Source organism: Asterias rubens, chromosome 22, assembly GCF_902459465.1.
Source record: "Asterias rubens chromosome 22, eAstRub1.3, whole genome shotgun sequence".
Taxonomy (NCBI): domain Eukaryota; kingdom Metazoa; phylum Echinodermata; class Asteroidea; order Forcipulatida; family Asteriidae; genus Asterias; species Asterias rubens.
Window position 1 is genome coordinate 8,892,973 of NC_047083.1, and position 11,849 is coordinate 8,904,821.

At 42.0% G+C, this 11,849-nt stretch overlaps 1 protein-coding gene across 1 annotated transcript; it reads left to right on the forward strand.

Moving 5' to 3' along the window:
* Positions 1–341: 341 nt before the first annotated feature.
* LOC117305339 (arylsulfatase B-like) lies at positions 342–11,005 on the forward strand. The gene is made up of 11 exons (XM_033790200.1): positions 342–510; positions 1,418–1,590; positions 1,867–2,026; positions 2,773–2,885; positions 3,929–4,039; positions 5,224–5,346; positions 6,303–6,429; positions 6,871–7,228; positions 8,440–8,591; positions 9,529–9,732; positions 10,698–11,005. The coding sequence occupies exons 2-11, from the start codon at positions 1,486–1,488 to the stop codon at positions 10,862–10,864; spliced, it is 1,620 nt and encodes a 539-aa protein (XP_033646091.1). The 5' UTR covers positions 342–510; positions 1,418–1,485; the 3' UTR covers positions 10,865–11,005.
* Positions 11,006–11,849: the final 844 nt, after the last annotated feature.

Consider the following 11,849-nt stretch of genomic DNA (forward strand, 5'->3'; position numbering starts at 1 on the left):
TGAAAGTTTTTATAAGGCCGGGCTTTTTTTTCAACGCATATATTTGTTTTCTCCAATAATCACCACATGCCGTATGTATCATGCATTAATTGTCCCAAATGTATGGGGTGTGTCGGGTCTACTCCCATAGTGGAGGTTGTTGAAATCGTTTCTAAGCATTCCCGCTTACTTGAGCTTTTTGCTATCAAAATCCGATCAGGCTATTTGGCGCCTTAGCCTGAACGTCTGACGTCATTCTTCGAGGCTCGTGAATAACGGCAGCAACCTGTCTTTATCCTTGCGGAAGATCACGCGCCCTATCTATAAACTCGCAATCTAAATGACGAAGAAAGATCACAAGAGGGCGCTGTTTGTAGTGGATATCAGAGCCGGCATGATCAAAGACTTGCTGCAACTTGGAACCCGCAGCGACTTTCCCATCCACCACAACCAGGCCCTGGGCCAATAATAATGTGCATGCTAGCTAGCTTCCGTCCGTCTAATTTCTGATGTTCAACTTCAACTTGCAAGGTAAAGCTTCAGATTTGTTTTTTTTTGAGTAAGAACGGAGGTTATAATAGGCAAGATTCGTTGACATGATAATGATGATACCATACCAATACCATGCATGGACTCTTGGATTTTTGGAGCTATAAAAATTTTTTTTTATACATAGCTCCATGATGATACCATCACAAAGTAGTACGTAGTACTTAGTAGAATTAAAAAAACCTTTTTGGGTTAGTGTTTGACTTTTGAGCTTTGTTGGTTCTGTCGTAAACAACAGAAAAATTCCCTTCTATTGGCTGCGAATAGCAAGAATTTGTTTTTATGTCCTCCATCATTTTTAATTACTAAGTTACAACATCATCATGGAGGTAGAAATACACTGCGCTGGTGACGCATGCAAAATAATTATGTCCTCTTTGCAATACTTTCCGGAGGACATTATTGCATTATGCAACAATCATAAAAATATGTCCGCTGGCATGGACGGTATTGCAAACTGCAATCATGTCCGCCCGGACGCTTCTGCATAATGTAGTTGTGTTTGCCGGACACATTTGCATATGCAGTTGTGTCCGCCCCGTGCAAAACCGTCCTTGCAGTAAATTAAACCATGGAGGTAGAAACGCCCTTGGTCGACAGAAGTTCCAGAACACTTTTTACAAGCTAACTATGTCAGTGCATAACTATGTCAGTGCATGAATGACATGGGAATGTTCGGCCGTTGGGTATTCGCTGCAATTATAATACGTGAATATTCATGCTGCATATACGTATGTAGGTTAAGTGCATGCAAGCTCGCTTACGCGCGCACTCACATATACAGTCAGGTAGGCCTACATGTCTATCGGACGTTTTTGCACAGCCCCGGACACGATTGCATAATATTTAATAATCCTCTGTTATCACTGTGAACTCATGATTATTTTAGGTTTAGTCTCAAAGTAGCCTACATGAGTAAGCTGAGTTGCTCCACCATCTGACCATTATTAAATCAAGATGAAGACTCGCCTCATCTGCATCCTGCTCTCCTCCTTCATCCAGCTGGCAATCTCCATCAAACCTCCACATCCGCACATTGTTCTTATTGTTGCTGATGACTTGGTGAGACAAATTTCGTTTTTTGTTTTCTTTTCATTTGTTTAATTTAAAGGGACTACAGAATTGTTTTTTGCTAACAAAACAGTTGCTGGCAGTGCTAGCACTTAATGAATCATGTTATAGTTTGCGAGTGACATCAGAGGTCACATCGTCTATAGATCCAAACTACATACATAAAGACCAGCTGTGACTTTTTATGTGTTCTAAATTTGCATTACATTACTTTTCTCAAAGATTGACGCTTGTTTACATTGTTTATCTCTCACTCTCTTCTCACAGGGCTGGAACGATGTGAGTTTTCATGGATCCACACAGATCCCCACGCCAAATATTGATAAATTAGCAAACGATGGAGTTATTCTGCATAACTATTATGTAATGCCGCTATGTACGCCTACGAGGTCAGCTCTATTGACAGGCAGACATCCCATACATCTTGGTAATTTTGCTGCATAAGTGCAGAAAAACCCATATTTTTATAGACACTGGACAGTATTGGTAATTGTCAAAGACCAGTCTTCTCACTTGGTGTATCTCAACATATGCACAAAATAACAAACCTGTGAAAATTTGAGCTCAATTGTTTGTCGAAGTTGCGAGATAATAATGAAAGAAAAACACCCTTGTCACACGAGGTTGTGTGCTTTCAGATGATTGATTTTGAGACCTCAAAATCTAATTCTGAGCTCTCGGAAGTCAAGTTTGTGGAAAATTACTTCTTTCTTGAAAACTACGTTACTTCAGAGGGAGCCGCTTCTCACAATGTTTTATACTACCAACTGCTCCCCATTACTCATTACCAAGTAAGGTTTTATGCAAATAATTATTTTTAGTAATTACCAATAGTGTCCACTGCCTTTAATTGGTGTTTGAAGCTTTCATGGTGTGAAAAAAAAAGAATTCTACAAAATAGTTAACTTGCGGGTACACTTTAACCATGTATTTATTCTCTTTTCTGAAAAGAGACCGGTTTTCACGGGACTTTCTTGACTAAATACTGCAGGCTTTGCCTAGACGTGATTTTCCTCTTGTTTTTTTTATTGCATGCCCATTGTTGTTTTTTCCAGTCATTCTTTGAGCGCTTTGCAACCTTAATAAAATGCGCGTTATAGATGGTGTTATAATTTTTATTTATTATTTATTAAAGATATAACAATAACACTTTCTTGAACCCTTTTCTTGAAGGATTGCAACACCGTACCATAGCTGGGGCTCAGCCTTACGGTCTCGGCCTTAATGAGACATTGATATCTCAACTACTTAAACAACAGGACTACCAGACACACATTGTCGGAAAGGTAACATACAAATATCTAAAGACTTTAACCAAGCCAATCCTAAACCCTTCAAAATCCAACTGCATGGTTTGTTTGATTCTGTTGGACTGACTGTAAACTGTAAGAGCAATTGGGCTTAAAGGCAGTGGACACTCTTGGTAATTGTCAAAGACTAGCCTTCACAGTTGGTGTATCTCAACATACACATAAAAAAACAAAGCTGTGAAAATTTGAGCTCAATTGTTCATCGAACTTGTGAGATAATAATGAAAGAAGAAAACACCCTTGTCACACGAAGTTGTGTGCTTTTAGATGGTTGATTTCGAGACCTCAAGTTCTGAATCTGAGGTCTTGACATCAAATTCATGGAAAATTACTGCTTTCTCGAAAATTTAGGCACATCAGAGGGAGCCGTTTCTCACAATGCTTTATACCATCAACCTCTCCACATTACTCGTCACCAAGAAAGGTTTTATGCTAATAATTATTTTGGGTAATTACCAATAGTGTCCACTGCCTTTAATCACAGTTCAACTTTTGAGTTGTGAGACTGTAGTAAACTGTTTATGCTTTATGGGATAAGCAGCCAATTTCAAAACTCTAGGATTAATCCTATCTCGAGTTAGGACAAGTAACTTGTGCTAATGTGTCCTTACGTCTATGGTTACGTAATTGAACTCATCCTAAGTCCCAAGATCAATCTTAAAGTAAGGAAGAGTTTGGTGAAATCGACAGCTGGCATGCCACCATGATGGGTGCTTTCTATTAGTTTTCCTGGGTCGACCCAGGTCTTACCCCAGTGTACTCGAATAGCTTTGACGTCGTTCGCAGGGCTCACCCGGGTCCAGCCCCCAAGTGCCCCTGCTTGTGGAGTGGGTCACTTGGGGCTGATCAAGAAGGCATGATGACACAACAGAAACATTTCTCAACACTCAATGGCCACCATTTTAATCGAAAAGCGACGCACTTTCAGGAACTTTGACAAACATTTTAACCCTTCAAAACAGCAATTTTGTTACGTTCGTCTAAGAAAATGTCTTTTCTCTGTTTTGTTTTTTCCCCAGTGGCATCTAGGGTTCTTCGCTGATGAGTACCTGCCATTAAATCGAGGGTTCGACAGTCACCTTGGCTACCTGCTTGGTCATGAGGACTATTGGAATCATATAGCGGCAGATGTAAGTAAAAATGTTCCACTCAATCTATATAATCTGCCCAGCTATAGTTGGGAGCAGCCAAGCTATAGTTGGGAGCAGCCAACTATAGTTGGGTCAGCCCAGCTATAGTTGGGAGCAGCCCAGCTATAGTTGGGAGCAGCCTAACTACAGTTGGGAGCAGCCCAGCTATAGTTGGGAGCAGCCCAGCTACAGGTGGGTCAGCCCAGCTATAGTTGGGTCAGCCCAGCTATAGTTGGGAGCAGCCCAGCTATAGTTGGGAGCAGCCTTACTACAGTTGGGAGCAGCCCAGCTTTAGTTGGGAGCAGCCCAGCTATAGTTGGATCAGCCAAACTATAGTTGGGTCAGCCCAGCTTTAGTTGGGAGCAGACCAGCTAGAGTTTGGAGCAGCCCAACTACAGTTAGGAGCAGCCCAGCTATAGTTGGGAGCAGCCCAACTACAGTTGGGAGCAGCCCAGCTATAGTTTGGAGGAGCCCAGCTATAGTTGGGTCAGCCTAGCTATAGTTTGGAGCAGCCCAACTACAGTTGGGAGCAGCCCAACTATAGTTGGCAGCAGCCTATCTATAGTTGGGAGCAGCCCAACTATAGTTAGGAGCAGCCCAGTTAAAGTTGGGTCAGCCCAGCTATAGTTTGGAGCAGCCCAACTACAGTTTGGGTCAGGGCTAGCTACAGTTGGGAGCAGCCCAGCTATAGTTGGGAGAAGCCACCACAGTTGGGCAATAGACAGGTACCAGTCAACTTGGGACCGAGTTGACTTGGGACAGAGTTGACTTGGGACCGAGTTGACTTGGGACCGAGTTGACTTGGGACCGAGTTGACTGGGACCGAGTTGACTCTTAAGGCCCGGTCCCACTGCAGCGATAACGAGAACGATAATGATCACGACGCAAAGAGAACGTGTTCTATTGGTTGAATTGTTTTACGCAGAATACGCACACGCTTATTCAACCAATAGAATGCATTCTCTTGGCGTCGTTATCGTTATTGTTCTCGTTATCGCTGCAGTGGGATCGGGCCTTTACGCCCTCAAACAAAGATATTGACAAAACAGGGAGACCACTATTACACAGGGCTAGATAGATAATTAGTTGGTAGAGCGCCGGCATGTAATCCGGAGGTCATAGATTTATGAGTAAAACTTAAATGAAATAATAAAAGTAATAATAATAAATCTCTCAATACGTAGGAATATGAAGGCTTTGATTTCCAGCGAGACAGTCACATCTACACGCCGGTCTTTGGTCAGTACTCCACAGAAATCTTTACCAGAGAAGTTCAGAGCATTATCACCAATCATGATCCATCCCAGGTAAGTCTTCAATTTGTTCTATATCTCCTGACAGTTAGGGGGCGAGACATGTGTTCCTCCCATTATCCCCCCCCCCTTCCAAGGTGCCCCGAAAGAAGGAAATGCAGTCAACTCAGGGAGACCCATTCCCACTACCCTAGTCCTGTATCTGAGGTGATGTTGAGAGTCTGTAAAACCTCTGAATTTTAAAAAACCAGGGGTTTTATGTTTTTACTGCCTTGACCAACTCCTTGTTGCTTATTAATTTTGGTTTACCCTTATACTGATGTGTGATAGCACTGTATACTCGGTGCTTACCGGAGTAAACAAAATCACGGGCATATAAGCGGGTGGCATTCAAACCCACGACCTTTGCAATTCTACAGCAATTTCTTACCAACTGGTAGACCACCGAGATTGCCCGGTAGCTAGAAGCAGTGCCTGTGATTTTATTCCCAGAATTCAGGAAAGCACCGAGTATACACATGGAGGAAAAATGTCCCTTCACGGTACACAGTGCTAAAACACAAATTGGTGAAAGGGTAAACACCAAAATTATTATTGTTTATGGTTTGTTAAAGACACTTGACACTATTGGTAATTGTCAAAGACCAGTCTTCTCACTTGGTGTATCTCAACACATGCATAAAATAACAAACCTGTGAAAATTTGAGCTCAATCGGTCGTTGCAAGATAATAATTAAAGGAAAAAAAAACCTTGTCTCACGAAGTTGTGTGCTTACAGATGCTTGATTTCGAGACCTCAAATTCTGAATCTGAGGTCTCGAAATCAAATTCGTGGAAAATAACTTCTTTCTGGAAAACTACATTACTTCAGAGGGAGCCGTTTCCAGTCTCAGACTGTTTTATACCATCAACCTCTCCTCATAACTCATTACCAGGAAAGATTTTGTGCTAAAAATTATTTTGAGTTATTACCAATAGTGTCCACTGCCTTTAAACTTTTGTCAATATAGTCTTTGTTCCTGTACTTGGCACATCAAGCAGTGCATGCCGGCAATAGGAACAACTCCATGGAGGCCCCAGACTACTATGTGAAACGCTTCCCAAATATCCAGGACAAGAAGAGACAGATATTCGCTGGTGAGTAGTCTGGGTACAAGACCTTCCCGAGCCAAATTTCATAGAGCTGCTTTAAGCAGAAAGTCTTGCTCAACAATTGTCTGCTAAGCAAAAACGAGCTGGATACCAGTCACAAACTGTACATGTGCCATGTTACTTTGGCTGGTAGCCTTATTCAGGTGAGCATGATTTAGTTGTGCTTAGTTAATCTTCGTGCTTAAAGACACTGGACACCTTTGGTAATTGACAAAGACCAGTCTTTCCACTTGGTGTATCTCAACATATGCATAAAACAAAACACCTGTGAAAATTTGAACTTCATTGGTCTTCAAAGTTGCGGGAGAATAATGGAAGAAAAAACACCCTTGTCGCATCAGATGCTTAAAATGCTGAGTGATTACCAAGCGATAACCTTCCCTTTTATGGTGTTTTGGGTTGGTTTTTTTTCGTGGTTTTTTTCAGGTATGGTTTCAGCTTTAGACGACTCCATTGGAAACATCACGAAACATCTTGTCCAATCCGGACTCTACGAAAACACTGTCATTATCTTTACTACGGACAATGGGGGCGCCGGTGAGGGTTACGACCAAAGCGTCGGTTGCAACTGGCCACTGAGGGGCATGAAGTCCACCCCGTGGGAGGGCGGAGTCAGGGGGGTGGGCTTCGTTAATAGCCCACTGCTGGAGAAGCCGAGGCGTATCTCACGTGATTTGATGCACGTCTCTGATTGGTTCCCAACCATGTATAGAATTGCTGGTGGAAACGTCAGCGCTTTGGCGACCAAAATCTACGGCATGGATATGTGGGACACTGTTTCGAGGTAAATTTATTTTATAGAAAATTTTAAGGGGAAAAATAAAAATTAGTATTTGGTTTGCGGTAACACCATGTGTGTATCTACTTGCCAGGTAAATTATGTTCTTTTGAGAACCACTAGGCCACAGAGCTAGCATGAAATTTCTTCCTTCATAAAAACAGGATTATCGACTAAATTTTCATTTGTTGCATATTGCTTATTACTGGCATTCAGAGCTGTTGTTCGCTTATCCTGAAAACCACGTGGAAATTTGGCTGTTTACCCTGTTTTTATCGAGGAAGAAATTTCATGCTTAGCAAACTTTTGTGCTAAGCAGCTCTAAGAAATTGGGCCCTGGGTGGCTAGAGGCAGGGCGAATCCCATGTGGTAGTAGTGGGTAACAGTTTACAGCTATCTCAACAGCTATCACAAACAAACTGCCTCCAAATTATTCTGGGAATAAAACGTCTCGACAGGGTTACCAACACCACTTTGTACAACATCAGGTGTATTAACTCAGACCATCCAAAAACAACAACTCAGATGGGTCGGACACATCCTACGGAAACCCACCAACGAGCCACTCAACATCTACGCTCTGTACTCCCCATTGCATGGCCAATGGAAACAAGGTCGTCGGCGCCTGCTGTAGCCTACCCTGAGTACATTGGAAGATTAGTCTCCCCGGATTTTCTGCTCTCCCCGCATGAGATTCGGAAAATAGCATAAGACAGGAAAGAATCGGAAAAAGCTTGTGTCCGCCTGCTGTGCAGCCGACTGATGATGATGATGATTAACAGTTTACACAGGATTCGGAACTGCCTCTAGCCACCAGGGGCCAATTTCATAGCGCTGCTAAGCACAAAAATTTGCTTAGCATGAAATTTTTGCCTCGATAAAAACGGAATTACCAACCAAATTTCCACATGGTTTTGAGGATAAACAAACAACAGTTGAATACAAGTAACAAGCAATATGCAAAAAATTGAAATATGGTTGGTAATCCTGTTTTTATCGAGGAAGAAATTTCATGCTAAGCAAATTTGTGCGCTTAGCAGCGCTATGAAATTGGGCCCAGTCTAGCTCTGTGGTCTAGTGGTGTGCCTGTGGTTATCACAGAACTCAGGAAAATAGCGAGTAATAATACACATTTATGTAAGGGTAAAAACAATTTATTTCAGGTAATTTTTTTTTTTTTTTTTCAATTTGTTGTTCATTTATTCTAAAATCCACAGAGGAGAGACGTGTCCAAGAAACGAGATACTTCATAACATTGATCCCATTGAGAAATACGCAGCGTTGCGTGTCGGAGACTACAAGCTCGTCATCGGTGACAGCGACGGTGGAGTTTGGGACGGTTGGTTCCCACCAGTCGGAACATCAGCAGGTAAGGCCTTCTCCATAGTACCAGCTACAGCTATGGCTAACATTAGATTTCTGTGTTGTTATGCGTTGAAGTGTAAGACTTCCTTAGCAACAAGCAACAATGAAGCCGTAGCTGTAGCTGTAGCCGCTTGGGACGGTTGGTTCCCACCAGTCGGAACATAAGCAGGTAAGGCCTTGTCCAAAGTACCGACCACAGCTACGGCTATGGCTAGATTTCTTGGTGTAGTGCGTTGAAGTGTAGGACTTCCTTAGCAACATCCTCAGCAACATACGTAGCCATAACTGTTTCCGTAACTGTAGCCATAGCTGTAGCCCTTTGGGACGGTTGGTTCCCACCAGTAGGAACATCAGCAGGTAAGGTCTTGCCCAAAGTACCGACTGCAGCTACGGCTATAGCTAGATTTCTTGGTGTAGTGCGTTGAAGTATAGGACTTCCTTAGCAACATCCTTACCAACATATGTAGCCGTGGCTGTAGCCGTCAATTCAGATACTGTGATTTAGAGTGACATAATCGTGATATTTGATGATGTCACTCTTAATCAAATATTACGAAAATGCTACTCTAAGTTACAGTATTTGAATTGGTGTTTAAGTCATCGGAGTAGGGGTTTGATTCCTGGTCATGACACTTGTGTCCATGGGCAAGATGCTTCACTGTCAGAGCTTCTCTTTACCCAGGGGTATAAATGGGTACCTGTGAGGGCAAAGATGGTATTTGTGATTGGTTGTTTACTGCGCTACATACTTGGCAGCACAGGCTGTATACTCCCGAAGGAGCTCGCTGAGGTGGTTTAAATAAAATGGCCCAGGTGACCAGGCCCAAGGGGTTAGAATCTTAAAGCACCGCGAGTGCCACTGACTGACAGACCTGAGCGCTTTATAAGAAGCCATTGAACCTACTTTATTTATAATGTTTTGTTTCTTTGTTTTTTGACAGGCAAACTCAGTGCTTCACAGTATGAGAAGACTTTATCCGAGAAGGCGCCTCACCCTACGCCTCACGCCAGAGATTCTTCAGTCGTTACTTGCCCACCAATCCCGTTGAATGCTTCTACAAGCTGCCAGCCATTTAAAGATCCTTGTCTTTTTAACATCAATCAAGACCCCTGTGAGTTCTACAATATCGCTGATCAAAACCCTGGTAAGTAGAGCGCCCCCTTAAACGATTTGGGGACTTTCGGTAAACAGTATTGTCCAAGGCCCACACTTCGTGTATCACAACTTCTATATAAAATAACAAACCTGTGAAAGTTTAGGCTAAATCGGTCATCGGAGTCGGGAGAAAATAATGGGAAAACCCACCCTTGTTTCCGCACGTTTCGCCATGTCATGACATGTGTTTAAAATAAATCCGTAATTCTCGATATCGAGAATTGATATTGTTTGAATGTTTTTTCAAAAAGTAAAGCATTTCATGGAATAATATTTCAAGAGAAGTCTTTCACCATTACCTTCTGTAAACCCTGTAAGTTATTTGTAAATCTGTGAACTTTTAATTTTTTTTTCTGTACCGAAAGTGTCCAATGGACACTATTGGTAATTGTCAAAGACCAGTATTCTCACTTGGTATTCCAACATATGCACAAAATAACAAATCTGGATAAATTTCGGCTCAACTGGTCATCGAAGTTGCGAGATAATAATGGAAGAAAAAAACCTCCTTGTTCCACAACTTTGTGTGCTTTCAGATGGCTAAGAAAGGCCTCAAGCTTAAAGCCTTTCTCAGTGAGAAATAACCTCTTTCTCAAAAGCTTTGTTACTTCAGAGGGAGTTCTTTCTCACAATGTTTTATACTATCAAACAGCTCTCCCTTGCTTGTTATCAAATGAGTTTTTAGGCTAATATTTTGAGTAATTACCAAACGTGTCCACTGGAACACTTAGCCCACCGTACATTTGCAAAAGAACCTGGACTCTCTGCTTGTAAATGGATTATCTTTGAGACTGCCTGGAGGTGGTTGCCTGTGAATTGCCTAGTGTGACATGGTCCTTTAGAAGTATATCACACAAACATAGCAATTTGAGATGGCAACTTTAAAAAACTTTTGAACACGTAAAAATTCTCTTGAAAAATTCTTGAATTCCTTTGTTTTCTTCTTCTTTCCAGATATTTTGGGTGAGCTTCTTAAGCGATTACAACAGTTAAATGCAACCGCCGTTCCACCGTTAAACAAAGACTTGATGCCAGACCCTAGAGGGGACCCAAGATTACACAATGGCAACTGGGTACCGTGGGTAACGCTAACAGATAAGGGTCAAGTCAAGAGAGTATGACGTTATAGATCTAGTTTTAGATGAGGCTCACCACCGTGACTCGTCGCTCGGTCCAGCAAGATCCAGGAGTATTATTTTTGGTTTTACCCTTAAATACTCAGTACTTTTCCAAGTTTTGTGAACAAAATCACAGACATATTATTCGTGTGAAATTCGAACCCACGACTTGTGAAATTCTAGAGCAGTGTCTTACCTGCTCGGTAGCTGGAGGCAGTTTGAATCCTATGTTTTAGCAGTGGTTACTGTAGAGTTGTTATACCGCCCTCTATTGATTATAGTTGCTTAGTTTCTATTCCAATCCAAGAATGTCTGACCAAGACAATAAACAAATCATGAAGCGTAGAAATCAGTCTGTCTAGTACCACAGTTACAATGGTTACTGAAGGATTAAATAGATAATATTAATTTTGGCTTTTGCCATATACACCAATGTGTGTTAGTACTTTAGGCCGAAACTCAGTACTTTACAGAGTTCTATGACAGGCATATTATATTGAATTAATCAGGTGGAATTCGAACCCACGATTTGTGCAGCAGTCATCCATTTAATAGATATTAATTTTGGCTTTACCAATATACACCGATGTGTGTTAGCACTGTATAGTCACTACTTCCCCGGGCTCTGTGAAATATCACAGGCATGTTACTCGGGTGAGATTCAAACCCACGACCCTTGCAATTCTAGAGCAGTGTCTTACCAACTAGACTACCGAGGGTGCCCGGTAGCTATAGGCAGTTCCAATCCTATGTTTTAGCAACGGTTACCACAATTTCATAGATAATATTAATTTTGGCTTTACCCATATACGTACACCGAGATGTAATAGCACTGGCGGCTGATACTCAGTACTTCCAGAGTTCTGTGAAAAAAATCACAGGCATACTGAGGTGGAATTCGAACCCACGACTTGTGCAATTCTAGAGCAGTGTCTTACCAACTAGACCACTGAGATTGCCCGGTAGCTAGAGGCAGTTTGAATCCTAT